Below are 14819 nucleotides of genomic sequence, written 5' to 3'. Positions count from 1 at the left end.
TCCTGGGAAAATGCTGCCTCTAATATTCCTGCTGCCAGTTTGACAAGGAATTAAGCTTTTCTGCTTTGCTTACACCTAGGGAATTTACTTTAAAAATATTAACAATTTGATATGATTGAAAGATGTAAATTTTCAATTAGGCAAGATTCATGTGTCAAATAGTGAATCACAGAATCACAGAATAACCCGAGTTGGAAGGGACCCATAAGGATTATTGAGTCCAACTCCCGGCACCGCACAGGTCTACCCAAAAGTATAGACCATGTGCCTAAGTGCACAGTCCAAACGCTTCTTAAATTCTGACAGGCCTGGTGCAGTGACTGCTTCCCCAGGGAGCCTGTTCCAGTGTGCAACCACCCTCTCTGTGAAGAACCTCTTCCTGATGTCTAGCCTAAACTTCCACTGCCTCAGCTTGACACCATCCCCATGGGTCCTATCACTGGTGACTAAGGAGAATAGGTCAGCGCCTGCCCCTCCACTCCCTCTGGTGAGGAAGCTGTAGACCACAATGAGGTCTCCCCTCAGCCTCTTTTCCAGGCTCAACAGGCCAAGTGACCTCAGCCGCTCCTCATACGTCTTCCCCTCTAGTCCCTTCACCATCTTTGTTGCCCTTCTCTGGACACTCTCCAATAATTTTGCATCCTTTCTGTACTGTGGTGCCCAGAACTGCACACAGTACTTGAGGTGAGGCCGCACCAGCGCAGACCAGAGCAGGACAGTCCCTTCCCTCAACCGACTAGCGATGCTGTGCTTGGTGCACCCCAGGATCCAGTTGGCCCTCCTGGCTGCCAGGGCACACTACTGGCTCATATTCAACTTGCTGTCAACCACAACCCCCAGACCCCTTTTTGCGGGGCTGCCCTCAAGCGTCTTGTCTCCCAGGCTGTATATACAGCCCGGGTTCCCCCATCCCAGGTGCAGCAACTGGCACATGCTCTTCTTTTCTCCCTTTTTTTTTAATTTTAAATTTTTCCATATTTAAATAAATAAAATGGTGATCAAACTTTTAATGGCAAGTTTAAATATAATTGTTTATGCCCGAGTTATCAGTTCTCTGCTTTTATCCAAACTCATTATTACAAAAAAAAAAAACCAGAACCTTGCTTTGTATACCTTTTAGAGAGCTTCATCTTATTCCACGGATCTCATCATAACTTTGCAGCTAGAATTTTACTAACTACAAGCTTAAAAATACAATCTTAACAGGTTGAGCAATGAATTACAGCACTGAGTACCCCAACATATGTGACTGTGTTTGAAAACTAGTGTTTTGTATTCTAAAACATCTTTTAAAGTAGGGAAGTCTGCTAGCAAATATTTATGAAGAACTCTCAAAAAGTAGAACAGCTCTAAGACTGAATTTGGTTTAGTTACCCTTAGCTGAGAAAGAATGCTTCAAGCCAGAACATTAATGAATTGATAGCATTCTTTGGCTAACTATCTCCAGGGTAGGTAGAATTTTCAATAGATTAAAATTTCTAAAAGTTTGGATAATGGGTCGAGATGCTGTAAAGTGCGAATTAAAAAAAAAAAAAATCATTTGTCATGTAATCAAGGTCAAACACATCACAATTTTATCATGTTTGGAATTGAATATTCAATGCAATTAACTTCTAGTCACATAAATAAAATTTACTGTAAGCATCTTGTATCATCTCTTGAGAAGGGCAAGATAATCTTCATTTATTGCCTTGTCCAGTTCCAGTACCTTTTAATTTTAACAGATCTATTCTGTCACACAGCTAAATTTCAATGGAATTTTTGACTCGAGTTTTCTTTATAAACACTGAAGGCCATACAAGCAATGAAGCTCGGATGTTAAGTACAAAATTGATATTGTTAAGAGTTAAACTATTAATGACAACTTTTGATGTGGGAGAGGTTTTTTCTGTGATGTGGTGCACATAAGGAAAGATTACACACTATAAGAATTTTTACTAGTATTCATGTGTATTTAAATAGAAATGGCAAGTTTATGATCTGATTTTTACTGGTGATGCATCTTATTTTAAAAGCATTTAGTACTCCTCCGTACAGGATGACCAATGAATGAGGGTATGCCAAAAAAATATTCCTGCTACCCTAGAAAGGAGTTTTAAGTTTGAATGTTGATGTCTTTGTAAAATGCTTTGGAAAAAATGTAATTGGAATGGAGGAACAGAAGGTCATGGGTAAGCAACTAAGGCAACCACCACTGCTTTCAGTTACCTATATGCTTAAACTACTGGATGACATACTGGACAGACACAACTGAAACAGCAGGCAGGAGCTGTATCACACTGAAAGAACACAAGAGAGAAGAAAGGCCAGAACAAGAACAAGGTGACAGGGATATAAGCACATGCTTGGATTTTAGGATTTTATGACCAGCAGTCATCCCCAATGTCCTTTTATTTATTTATTTGTAAATATAGTTGTAGTGATACAGCAGTCACAACATTTCACAGATAGTCTAAATGATAATGCTCATGACCACACCATCTTTGATTAAGCTCTGGTAAAATTTTGCACACTTGCTTATTGCTTACATCAGTTTCTTGCCATTAATGCAGACAATGTTTTGACAGACAAACATAAAACCTGAAGGATTGAAGTGCTTTCAAGACAAGATTTGGACAATGTTTTAGTTTTTAGAAATCACTTAATTAATTTATTTTTAATTTATTGTTTACATAAAATATGCACTAAATAGCAACATAATTCACTTTCTAGAAATGATTATTTTTACTACTTTTGCCATGCAATAAGATAGCAAAATTCTTTATTGACTGTCACTCAGACATACAACTGCTGTTACGATGTCTGGTTCTGCTTAGCTACTCCCATCTAAGAATTCTATTTCTTTTAACATTTAGCAGATAGCAAAAATAAAGGCATAAAGTTAGAATCACCAAACAGCACATCTAATGGGAATTTTCCCTCACTGAGCCCTTTCTTGATTGAACTTAATCAAGTCCCAAATCTCTTTTTAGGCAAGCTGTTGAAGGATAGCCAGTTGCTTTCTGCAGACAGACAATGACCTTTATGAATAATCACAGTTCTGTAATGTAAGATATTATTTAGTAGTTAAAATTTTCCGTATAAGTTTTGTTAAACAACAGTCAATTAAAAGTAACTGAAGTCAGATAAAGTCTGTCATGCCCTAAGTGTGGACACATCCCAGGTAGCAGTAAGACCAAAAGCTTGCTTCTACTCTGGTTTCATGAATGTATGCAATAACATTCATGCCCAGCATCACTTCATAAGGAGCAAAGGAAGATGACCATGCACGTTTTGTGCGTCAGCACTGCTTTCTTTGTGTAGCCCTTCATGTAAGTTATTCTGACTTTTATTAGGAACAGACAGCCTGCAAGAGTGCTATTAGCCTGAATGATCCTCCTAACTCACAGTGCAGGCAGGCTTATTTCTCCACCATTTTTATAAGGTATTTCTAAGTTGATTAAAAACTGATGTAAATTATAATAGGGTAATGCAAATGTTTTCTAGGAATTAATATTAAACATTATGGTTCTGCCTGCAAAAACCTACATGAAGCCAGAATTATACAGCAAATGGACTACTGGCTGGGTGTTCTTGACACATTTTTTAAAAGACAAATTTTGCAAGTTTACACTACACGTAGGCAAATTGGCAGAGCAGTGTTCATCCAAGGCTGCTGGCGGTTTGCTTGCTGGATGAGCATAGATATTGCAAACTTACAGATTTCACAAGAATTAGAATCATCAACTGATATGGTTTAAGTAAATTGAAAAAATAAATGTAACAAGCTTGTTACTAGATCATAGGCCAAAATACATAATTGAGAAATGAAATGTTATCCTCCTTAGCTGCCTCCTGACTATTCTGATGGTAATTATAACATGCAGATTGTTGGAAAATTTAAGTTAAGAAGCAGGGGAAATAAACCATTACAAAGCTGGCTGCCAAAACTAATGTAAAGCCTACTGCAGGCGAGCAAACACACTGCTGCATTCTCAATTCAAATGGATGTGTACAATTCCCAGAAGAACGAGTTCTTGATAAAGCATGCATTGTAACTTATGAAGATTGTAAGTACTCTTAAAATCTTAATCACAAAATAAAGAGATGATTCGTAGGAAGCATGATTAGTTTCAACAAACATGATGGTCAAGAATTTAATAGTAACGTCTCCACTAAATATACCAAGTGCTACCATTCCAAATGAATCTAAATGATGTGCTTAGATGCTCAGCATCTATTAACATTAGGTTCCAAATATCTCAGTTAAATGAATTACAATTAATAAATTACAGTTTGGCTAACAATTCAGCTTCCTGTGATTAATCAGTTTTTATTTGTTTTCTCATATTTCCATCGTTGGGAGCAACAAAGATAAGCATCCTTCTATTTATATGATGAAATACAGAAAACTTCATGCTACTTCACTGACAGAATAAAAAAGGAACACAGATCTTAAAAGTAAATACAGTCATTAAGCAAGGAATCAGCAGTATGCAGAGACATTTATGCTTGAAATTAAATTGTGTCATAACCCATTAACTAGATGTGCAAAAAAAAAAAGTAATAGCTCCTTACCTTTGTATCCTTGTTCAGTTTCCCTGAGATCAATTTTAGTAATTGGTTTGAAATCAGTGTCCCATAACCGAATGCAACCATCTCTCCCTCCAGTCGCAAAACCTTCCTCACAAGCATACATACTAAAAATTCCAGCCTGTTAACCAATAGTATAACAAGTTTCAAAGTTCTGTACGGTCAATTTAAACACATGAAGCAAATGTTTTTGAATAGATTCTTGTTAAAGGCTAGGAACTGCTAGGCAGCAAAATGTTGTCCCATCCACATAAAGCAAACCAGCAAACACAAGGGGACACTTTTATTTCAATTTCTCTCATTCATAGTGATTTATGTACAAATTTGCATATAGATAATAGTGATATAGACCACTTGCAGAACTTTAAATTTGGCTTAGTTAATATTACGATGGGAATTATTAAATGAATAACATGGAACACTTAAAATAACTAGTTACCCTGAATAAACAAAACAAGCAAACAAGCGATACAAATATTCTTACAGGTGCAGAGATGACTGAGACATTCGTTCATGAATTCAGTTCAGACGTCATTTGGAATCTGACAGGAACCGAAATATTGTCAATTCATTCTCACGTTTACTCCCAGTTGAAGCTTTTATGAAGAATAGTCTTGAATGTTTGGAATTTTAGTGGTAAAATTATATTTAAAATAAGACCATTTACTTACGTGAACTGATCATACCTGTAGCTATTCAATATGTGAAACTTTAGCTTTAGAAATTTTAGGATTAATAAAAATACTTCAGAAACTTTAGACTTAGAAACTTTAGTCTGCTTGCTAAATCAGTGCTAAAAATATAAGTTCCGTCATTATCAGTTCAGCAGCTAGCACCTGCTGACAATATGTAAATAAAGTAAAAAAATTACAGATAAGTTCTTAACTGATGAACTGTCTTAAACATTCTTCTGACCTGAAACAGAATAAGATCTTTGAAGATAAGCCTTCATGAAGTTTTCAAGTCAATGAACAGGTAATTTCAGAAATTGATGTTAAAACAAACAACTTACACTATGCGCTCCTTGAATCGTGCGAACTAAGTTTAGCCCTTTCCAAACATAGATGTCTCCATTTAAAGCACCAGAGTACGTGATATCTTCTTTTGCACATGCTAAGCAGAGGATAGTTTGCAGATCCCCTGTTTTACCAAATATTCCTCTTTTTGCTGTCAGTGCATTTCCACACAGTGTCCAAAACTGAAATGTAAATGGCATATTAGGAAAAATTTGAGCAGATTTTTTTTTTCATATTAATGTGCAGATCTCACAGCTGTACATCCTTACAGACACTTAAATGACTCCTGTAGCGCTATGAGACTACCCATTACTTCCCATATTGCCTGTTTACCAAGAACAGGAAACCCTGAGGCAAATGCAGTGTTAAGTCTAAGAAGAAAACAAACTGATCAAGCTGCTTGTGAAACTGAGGGAGCACTCCGCCTCATAATTACTATATTACCTCTTCCTTTTAACTCACTAATTTTTATCATACTCTGTTGGGTGAAATCTATGAATGTGAAAGCACACTTTCAAAAGCCAAAAACATCCAATTTTTCTTGCTACAGCTCTGGAGCAATAAAATACTTAAGCTTCTAGATGAGCTGAAAATACTTTTCTGCCCTTTAGTAATGTACTGAAAGAGATATGCCCCTCAAAACTAAATTTGTTGAGAAACCACCTGTGGGCTGGAGGGCTTGTACGTGAAACTGAACTGCAAAGTAATAGGATTTTCTAGCTGTGGAATAGTGACTTGCTTCACTCTTGCACAGACAGTAACGTTCAGCCGAGATTATAAGACTGCTGGTGAAGAGAAAAGGAGCAAAAGAATCTAGACTTTGTCTTACAACGGTGTTGTTAGGGCTGGGCTAGAGAAATCACACTCATACTTTTGGAATCAGTTCTGAGTGTAATTTTTTTAATAGACATAATTTTATCAAGGAGAGTCTGTGTTCTCAGCTCCTCCTCAAGGATCAGGCTTCCCAGTGAAGGAAGAGTAAAGAGGATCTCACTTAGATGTGTAAGAGAAGTATTGAAATTCCCCAGGCATCCTAGATAAGGCAGCACTATGAGGTTCTGAACACATGTAGAAACAGAACAGTAAGTGTGTGTGGGGTATAGCACAGTCCTGAATGGTCTCGTCAGCTCAGGTCTTTACTAGATGAGGCATTTATGCTCTGTGGTCCATTTCACAATAAGGAGATACTCTGAGAGACTGAACAAGAATATTGAAGTGTCTCACATAGGTGCATAATGTCTATGTCTCACTTCATATGCCTACATCTTTTTTGTGACCTTAAACCCAATTTTTAAGTCTTTGTCTTTTGCTTGCTCCTATACGTTTCCTAGAAAGTTGAATTCAGGAGATCCTTGTATCAAGGTTTTTTATTTCAGATCCTTCTCTACTGATAATTATTTTTTTCCATAAGTCAATTTATGAGCAGGCAGTGGGAATATTTCCCTTAGGGCTCTCATACTGTGAGAAAAACATATGCTCTCCTCACTTCTGGTTAGCTCTAGAAAGGCAACAGAGAAGGTAGCAACATTAGGAAGTGGGTGGAGGGTGGATCCTGAGCTCAATCTGACATGCCTTAGCACATAGGCTTTACCACCACTTTGAACTTTTGCTCAGCCAAATGACCCAATAGAACTGAAATGCTAAAGGAATAAATGGGTCTATTAGTCCCTATTCTCAAAGTGATACAATAACTTCAGAGCTGTTCTTTTCCTTCTTAGTAAGTTAATTATTATATTTCCATAGGCTTATAATGAATGACAACTACATAGACTGTTGCCTGAGCATCACTGAAGGTGCACATATAATCATAAAGCATTCCAACTCCCCCCGCCCCCCTTCTCTTTTTCTTTTCTTTTTTTTTCTTTTTTTGGCATGACTTTATATGTATTGACTTTGCTGGTATTATGCCTGTTCAGGGCAATTATGGCCATTCTAAACACAACACAGGTGCCAAACAAAGACAGGTTTTGGAAGACAGCTTGCAGAATACAACAGATGGTATCACTTCTGCCAAAACCACCCACAGTTTGAAAGCAGTGGTGGTTTAATGGGCACAAGCTTCTCAGTAACCAGAACTAGAGATATTAACTGGTTTCTAAACTTCTAGTTAAAGCTCTTCCCACCTCAACCATGTGAAATAATTGCCATCTGTTAGGAATGCTTTTGATGAGGCAGGAAGAAAACAGAAACCTTCAGGGAGTATGAGCAAACAAGGATTTCTCTCTGAGTTTTTTATAGGTGCAAGAAGTTTTATCCTAAACTTAAGCTATATATCTAGGTTCATATTTAAGTCAATTCCAGACAAGGAGAATTAGAGGGAGCAAATAGTGGGATCCATGTGCTTCCATCTGTTCATCTCTGCAAGTATTGCATACCTTCCCTGCAGTGTTCCCACAATTCCTGGTAGCATGATAGGCCAAACAGAAGTTCATTCAATTCATACTTCTGATTTAATTCATCCTATACCTGTCCAGTGACCCCTTGTGACACTTGTCAAGAGAAATCACTGAAGGGTTTCAGAGACAGAAAGAAGGCAGAGAACCACAAAATTAGAAGTAGATAATGAAAATTACACCAAATGATCTTCCCACTTTGCTTGTTAAGTTGCACGTCAAGTCACTGCTGAACGCCTAAACTGGCACCGAAGTTTTGACAGTGTTCACAGATTAAAAAAAGAAAAATAGAAAACCTCTTACATCTAAGCCCTTCTTTGACAACTGTAATTTACTTTAAAAAAACAAAACAACAACAACAAAAAACACAACAACAAACAGAACACAAAAGCTATTACCTTTATGTGTTTTACTCCACAGCTGACAATTCTATTTGGTTGATATTGATCCCAGGAAATATCAAATATCTGTTAAGAAACATAGAAAGCTGATACTTTGCATTATATGGTAATTGCATCTAGGCTCGGTTTGCTTTTACCAATTTTTAGGCATAATATCGACTGCAATCTACGACTAAAAATGAAAGCACAACATACAGGTAAGTCTGGAACTCCTTGTAAACAATGATAAAGCCAAATAAGGCCTTCTCACCCAGTTCTGTCAACACACCTCATTTCTGCCTTCACACCAGTAATCTATTCCAGCTCCAAGATATTCTTGAATAAACATATTTACAGTCTCAAATAAGATGGGAGTCATGTTGTGAGCAAATGTTCCTCAAGTTTAGGGATAAAAGACTGGTACATTTGTCTTTGTTCATCATTTTAATGTGAGGTATGATATGATTATTTTAATGTGAGGTACGATATGCAGCTTAACCCAATTACAGAAAGACCCCAGTGACAAAATGTATGCATGTATGTATAATATGTATACATATATGTATGTATAAATGTATACATGACAAAAGGTATACATGTAATTCATCTAACTAATCTATACAGATAAAACTGCATTATTCATTTTGATTAATGTTGCATTTATAACAGCATACATCAAAAAAATTAGCATCAGATCCTCTATAGTTTATCAGAACAAATTTACAGTGTATTCTATGACTATGGGATTATGCCAAATGAAAAATACCACATAAAGTTTGGAAATAACAAGTTTATATTTCTGCACAAATTTTCAACAGCATGTCATTTATAGACTTGACATCTGTGGCATTCAACTTTTTAGTGTCTGAGATGAGAACCAATGAGGTTACCACAATCACTAGTTACTGCAGGAAATATACATCTGTAGAGAAAGACAACGGGACTTCTTGCTAATTCCAGCTCTTCAGCTGTTACTTATAAATCATCTGAGAATTTCAAACAGCTTTCTAGTGCTGCCCTCCCACAAAATATTTATCTTCTTTATAAAAATCATGACTTACGGTAGTTCAAGTACTATTTTATTTTCTGTTATACAAGCAAGATATTTTGTTTTCAGAAATGCTGTATGACTCTGGCAGACTAAGTCATTATAATTTGTGACCTAATTAGACATGCATTCTTTACCACTCCCTCTTCAATAAAAAATCTCCCTTTTCTGGTTGTGAAAGTGTACAGAAACTACGATTTTAGTACTTCTTGCCTGTCCTGGCGTCTTCTTCTAAATCAGAACCTGACCTTGTGCCTACTGTAGTTAGTAGCACAAGGTAGTAGCAAAACTTCCACTGACCTAACTGGGAAGTGAATCAGTTCTGAAAGAATAAATTTAAACAAAGACTAAGAAAAATTATGTTGTGTTGTGAACATAGTAAAAATAAATTACTGATTGAGGGCGGTGAGGCACTGGAACAGGCTGTCCAGAGAAGCTGTGGATGCCCCATCTCTAAAGTGCTCAAGGCCAAGCTGGATGGGGCTTCAGGCAGCCTGCTCAAGTGGAAGATGTCCCTGCCCATGGCAGGGGGGCTGGAACCAAATGGTCTTTAAGGTTCCTTCCAACTCAAACAATTCTGTGATTCTATGATTTATCTGATAATACATAAGATGCGGATAGATTTGTACATACAGGTATACTGTAAGGAAGGGTTTAGTAGGCTGCTCTGCTTGCATATATTCTATCATAAATAAATACTCCTTCATATGTCGTAAAACATTCTAGTATTTCAATATTGTAACATTCTAACTTGTTATAATATAATTTGCTTAAGAAAAAAAGTTGTCAGAATGTGTCCAGAACTTATTTTATCATATACATGTTTGTGCTTATATATGGTTGGGAGTTATTTCGCATATGCTAACCTTGTTAAAAGATTTTTTAATCCTGAAAAATAATCTAGACTTAGGCCTGCTCAGTTCTCCTATTTACTGAGGTTATTATGACCCCTTACTTGAAGTTAATAGCTAGAAAAAGAGTATTTATCCTAATTATAGTTCACCTATAAGTAACTATCTTAAGCAAAAATAAAAAGTGAAATAATTAAGCTTTCCCTCAGGATAAAATGTCTTTTTGATGTACTCAGAAAGAATATTACCCTCATCCACTGAGCTAGCATTTCATGTCTCATATAAACGCCTATAAATCATCCTAATCAGTGTATAATTGCAAAGTATTTCCTCCCTAGGCTTGCTAGACAGCCAGCTCAAGAATCCATCATGTTCCTCTTTCACTAGCACTGTGCTTTGTTTGGCATAATGAGAAGAAACAAATATCTTATTTGGTATTTTAAAAACTGGTAGAATATATGGAATTACCTCTGCATTGACCTGATGGAAACAAATGAATAAATAAATAAATTTAAAACACTTTTGTAACTCCCAGACAAGATTCAATAAACCTTTTATACAATTACCCTGTCTGAATGGCCTGTAGCTGTTGCCAGTAGTTTTCCTCTCTTCCAGTCCCAAATACACACTGTATTTTTGGCATCCAGTCCCACTGAAGCTAAACGCTAAGGAAAAACAATAATAATAATCTAGTTAAGAGAGAATCAACACAAAAATCAGTTTACTGTACTTCAAGTTATTGTGTGTACAAATGTATCTTCCCATTTGCCTTGCATTTGAACTATATTGTTAAAGGCACCATCAAGATATTCTTGTTAACCACTTGCTCACTGGAGAAAGCACTGAAATGTCTTATCTTGTCTAGAGTCAGGTAATTAATTCCATGTTACCAGTGTCTCAAATAAAACTTATCATGAAAGAATTGAAGTACTCATTTGAGGTGAACAACACTAGCATTTTGATTTATTAACCTGATAATAATAGTGAATTATAGAAATACAAGATCTCACTATCCCAAATACACTTTTCTTCATTATACTTGTTTTGCTGAGGTTTAGAATCTGAATTGGATATACTTTTAACAACCACATAACCTAGTTTTTATTGGATAACCTTCCAGTGATTGTGCTCATTATGCCCAACTTTACATGATTTCCAGCAGAGTTTCCTATTAGGTGGGAGATCTTTGACATCCTGGAAGTGTTCAAGGCCAGGTTGGATGGGGCTTTGAGCAACCTGGTGTAGTGGGAGGTGTCCCTGCCCATGGCAGCAGAGTTGGAATCAGATGATTTTTAAGGTCCCTTCCAATCCAAACAGTTCTATCAGTTTATGATTCCATGACTGATGGGAGAAGAGACTGCTGTGATCTGTGAAGACACATTGTGATGTGAAGACTAAATTAGTGCCAAACGTACTGCAACTGTACATACTGGATATGATGCCAACCAACATATGCTGCATAGGGATATATAATGGTTACACATGAGTAACTTGCACTGCAGGAAGTGTCTGAGAGACTTTTTTCATGGGAAACAATCTTCTAGTTCAGTAACACTTTTTAAAAAGTCACGTCTGTTGCATCAATACCGCCTGTCCCTTACTCTTCTCATTGTCCCATCCACAAATGTCTTATCATAAAGACTGAAGAGTCCAACTAAAGCTCCTAAGCAATCTGCTCTGTTATAGGAAAGCCTGCACTTCAAGAACATGCAGTAAATGAAACCTTATTTTGGCCTCAAAGATGAGCAGATGAATCATCTGATCCAAATGGGCATATGTTTCAGATATGACAAGGACCAGATCTTCTCCTTGAAGATTTGCTTTAAGAAGATAACTTGCAAACTGAATCTCTGTTTTGTACGTTTCCTTCCATTAAATATCCGCTATTTTTTTCTCAGATTTTCAATAGGCAAATTAATTAAAGTCTAGAGATTTCTGAGTTAATACAAAACCAGTGTTAAAAGAAAACAAGCGCAATTACCAAAGATTCCTTTAAAATACTATATTAGGAAACAAACAAACAAAAAAACTAATTGCTCTAAGGCTACCAACCACTACAGAATTGAGAGAAATCATTATTTGTAAAGAAACAGAAGGCTCCACTTATCGTTCATTAGCAAAATAAATTATAGACAAGATATTCCATACCTTTTCACATTATCTTAAAGTGTAAAAACAGTGTACATCTTCCTTAAATTGGCCACTTCCAAAAAACTCTAGATTAAAGGCAGTAGATACACATGCACCCTGCACTGCCTCCTTAATAGTTACGGTTCCTGTATTTTAGAGCAATCAGATAAATCCTTTTTACATTTGGTTGCTTGGGAATTGTCATAACATACATTACAACCTAATATAACAGCTGAACTCTGCAGTAATGCAAGATGCAAGCAATTCTTACAAGCAAGTGTACTAAGCAATATGGTATTAATGAAAAAAGCACGTGTATATTTTCCTCTGAGTTTCTCCAAGTCCAGACTAGTCTTTATATGTCTCTCACTGACAGAAAAATACCTGAGGCCTTGTTAAATTCACCCTTATGAGAGTCTACTGCAGTCACATGAAAGGAGGAGTATTGTAGCAAACATGTTTTATTTGCTCTTGAATAATCTACACCTACCCGGGGGTTGGATGTACAGATCAAAACACAAGATATTTTTTCATGGAACCATCACTGATTCCAACTTTTTCTCACCTTTTTTATACTGTTCTCTTCACCATGGAAACCATGGCAGTACTTACAGTATCTTTTAGATTCATGATTTTAACATCAGACCTGAACTGTAGCTCCCAGTCAGGAAATTACCACTATACAGTAGATGGACAGTGAAACAACTAGAGGATAGTACCTAATATTTTATATTTTCTTTTTTCTCTTCAGTTTACCAAGGATGGTCTCCTGCTGGCAGAAGAATGATAAATGCTGAGTTTCCTTTTTGGTTGAAAGGCTTTTACTTTTAATACTCCTTTTGGGAGGGACTTTGACAGCATCCTGATTAGAGAATTCACAGGATCAATAGAAGAAAATATCTGCCAAGTAGCTTATGCACATAATTAAACAATTATTTTTAAATCTATGCAGACTTAGAAGATCTGGTTAAAGAAGCCTACTGCAATGTAATGCTGAATTTTAAAACGTACGTATGCACTATGGCAGTACTCTCCTTACTCTTTTTTATTATTGTTATTATTAAAGAAATTACACAAAAGGATCCTTATAAAACAACTCGGAACAGAAATTGAAATATGAAGCATTACTGAAATACTTCTACATAAAAGACATCAGCTTTGTAGGTAATTCTGCAAAGTCTAGATGTTACTACTTTCAAACTCTAATTTGTTCCTGGTTCAACAAAATATATTTTTAATTATATACAAACTGACAGCTCTTCATCAAACATCTGAAAAATGTGCAGCTTCCCTCCCACCAAATGTCATCTCCTAGTTATACAGAAAAAGTCCCAAATATCTATTTTTAAATAGCAGCTGTTCAGCCAGATATTCAGCTCCCATCAGGACTTTTAAAATACAGTATTAATTACAAATAACATTAATAGGAAATTTACTTTCATATATTAATATCTAAATTTCAGAGTCTTATTGAAAGTACATAAAATAAAGGAAGCATATAAGCTATCTTTGATTTAAGCTGCCTATCTATCTCCTCTGTATATTAAAAAAGACAACAAATACTGTTCACTCTTCATTACCCAGTTTGTGGTTAATTATGCCAGGGAAGCACTGCAGAGACACCTAAGCTGTCTCCATGCAGTGTCAGCTGAATTCCAGCAGGAAGTAATATTTCAGAACTAATTCACTTGAATACCTGAAAACACCCCAGAGTTTCTCATAAAACAGGAGCTAATTAGCGTGACTAAACTATAAATGCAGTGTCACTATTTTGGGACCTTTGCTAAATCCTCATATTGGAGCCACGCAGCCCTCAACACAGCATAGAATGCTTTTATATCTGCAGAAAGATCAATGCTGGAAAACATAAATATGGATAATGTATCTTGACAATCAGAGTTTGTGCATAGCAGAGCGGGAGGAAGACAAGTTGATTTTATGGGAATCGAGCCCATTTTTATTTTACAATAAAAAAAGAATAAAAGGCATGCACTTGAAGGAAAGGTGTGAGCCTTGTGCGTGATATGTATTTGGTCCAACCACAAGATGCCAGCTCCCTGAGGTGACTGTGCTGACTAAATAAACTGGAACTGCTAGCAACTCTGAATTTCATATGCTTAAAGACTTCACTCAAAGCCCTTTAATTTTGGTTCAACACAGCACCTTGCTCTGTAAGCCAGAAAGGGCAGCAAAAAGCCAAGATACATCATCCATATTTATGTTTTCCAGAATTGGTCTTTCTCCAGATATAAAAGCATTCTATGCAAATTTTCACTTCCAGAATAAACTGCAACTTCTCCAATGTTTCCGGAAAAAGAATGTTGCTGTTTTGCAACATCAACACGGAATTAAGTTCAACTCTTAACTATAGGTAGGCACCCAGCAGGACTTCCAGAAGAGCCTCCAACTTTAACTCATACTGACTGAGC

At 36.4% G+C, this 14819-nt stretch overlaps 1 protein-coding gene across 3 annotated transcripts in view; it reads right to left on the bottom strand.

Annotated features, from left to right (window-relative positions):
• The window catches only part of EML6 (EMAP like 6), a 124955-nt gene that overhangs the window by 65863 nt on the left and 44273 nt on the right, over positions 1-14819 (bottom strand). For all 3 annotated transcript variants that reach the window (XR_011807807.1, XM_038175864.2, XM_038175865.2), the window contains exons 3-6: positions 10827-10925; positions 8380-8448; positions 5585-5770; positions 4558-4693 (exon numbers count right to left, since the gene is read on the bottom strand). Coding sequence is in view for 2 of the 3 variants with exons in the window: in XM_038175864.2 (XP_038031792.1) it covers positions 4558-4693; positions 5585-5770; positions 8380-8448; positions 10827-10925 (490 nt within the window). In the remaining variant the exon portion in view is untranslated. The remainder of the gene's footprint in view (positions 1-4557; positions 4694-5584; positions 5771-8379; positions 8449-10826; positions 10926-14819) is intronic.

Source organism: Anas platyrhynchos, chromosome 3, assembly GCF_047663525.1.
Source record: "Anas platyrhynchos isolate ZD024472 breed Pekin duck chromosome 3, IASCAAS_PekinDuck_T2T, whole genome shotgun sequence".
NCBI classification, from domain to species: Eukaryota; Metazoa; Chordata; class Aves; order Anseriformes; family Anatidae; genus Anas; species Anas platyrhynchos.
The sequence above is the reverse complement of the archived record's forward strand: the minus strand, read 5'-3'. Positions and strand labels throughout refer to the sequence as shown.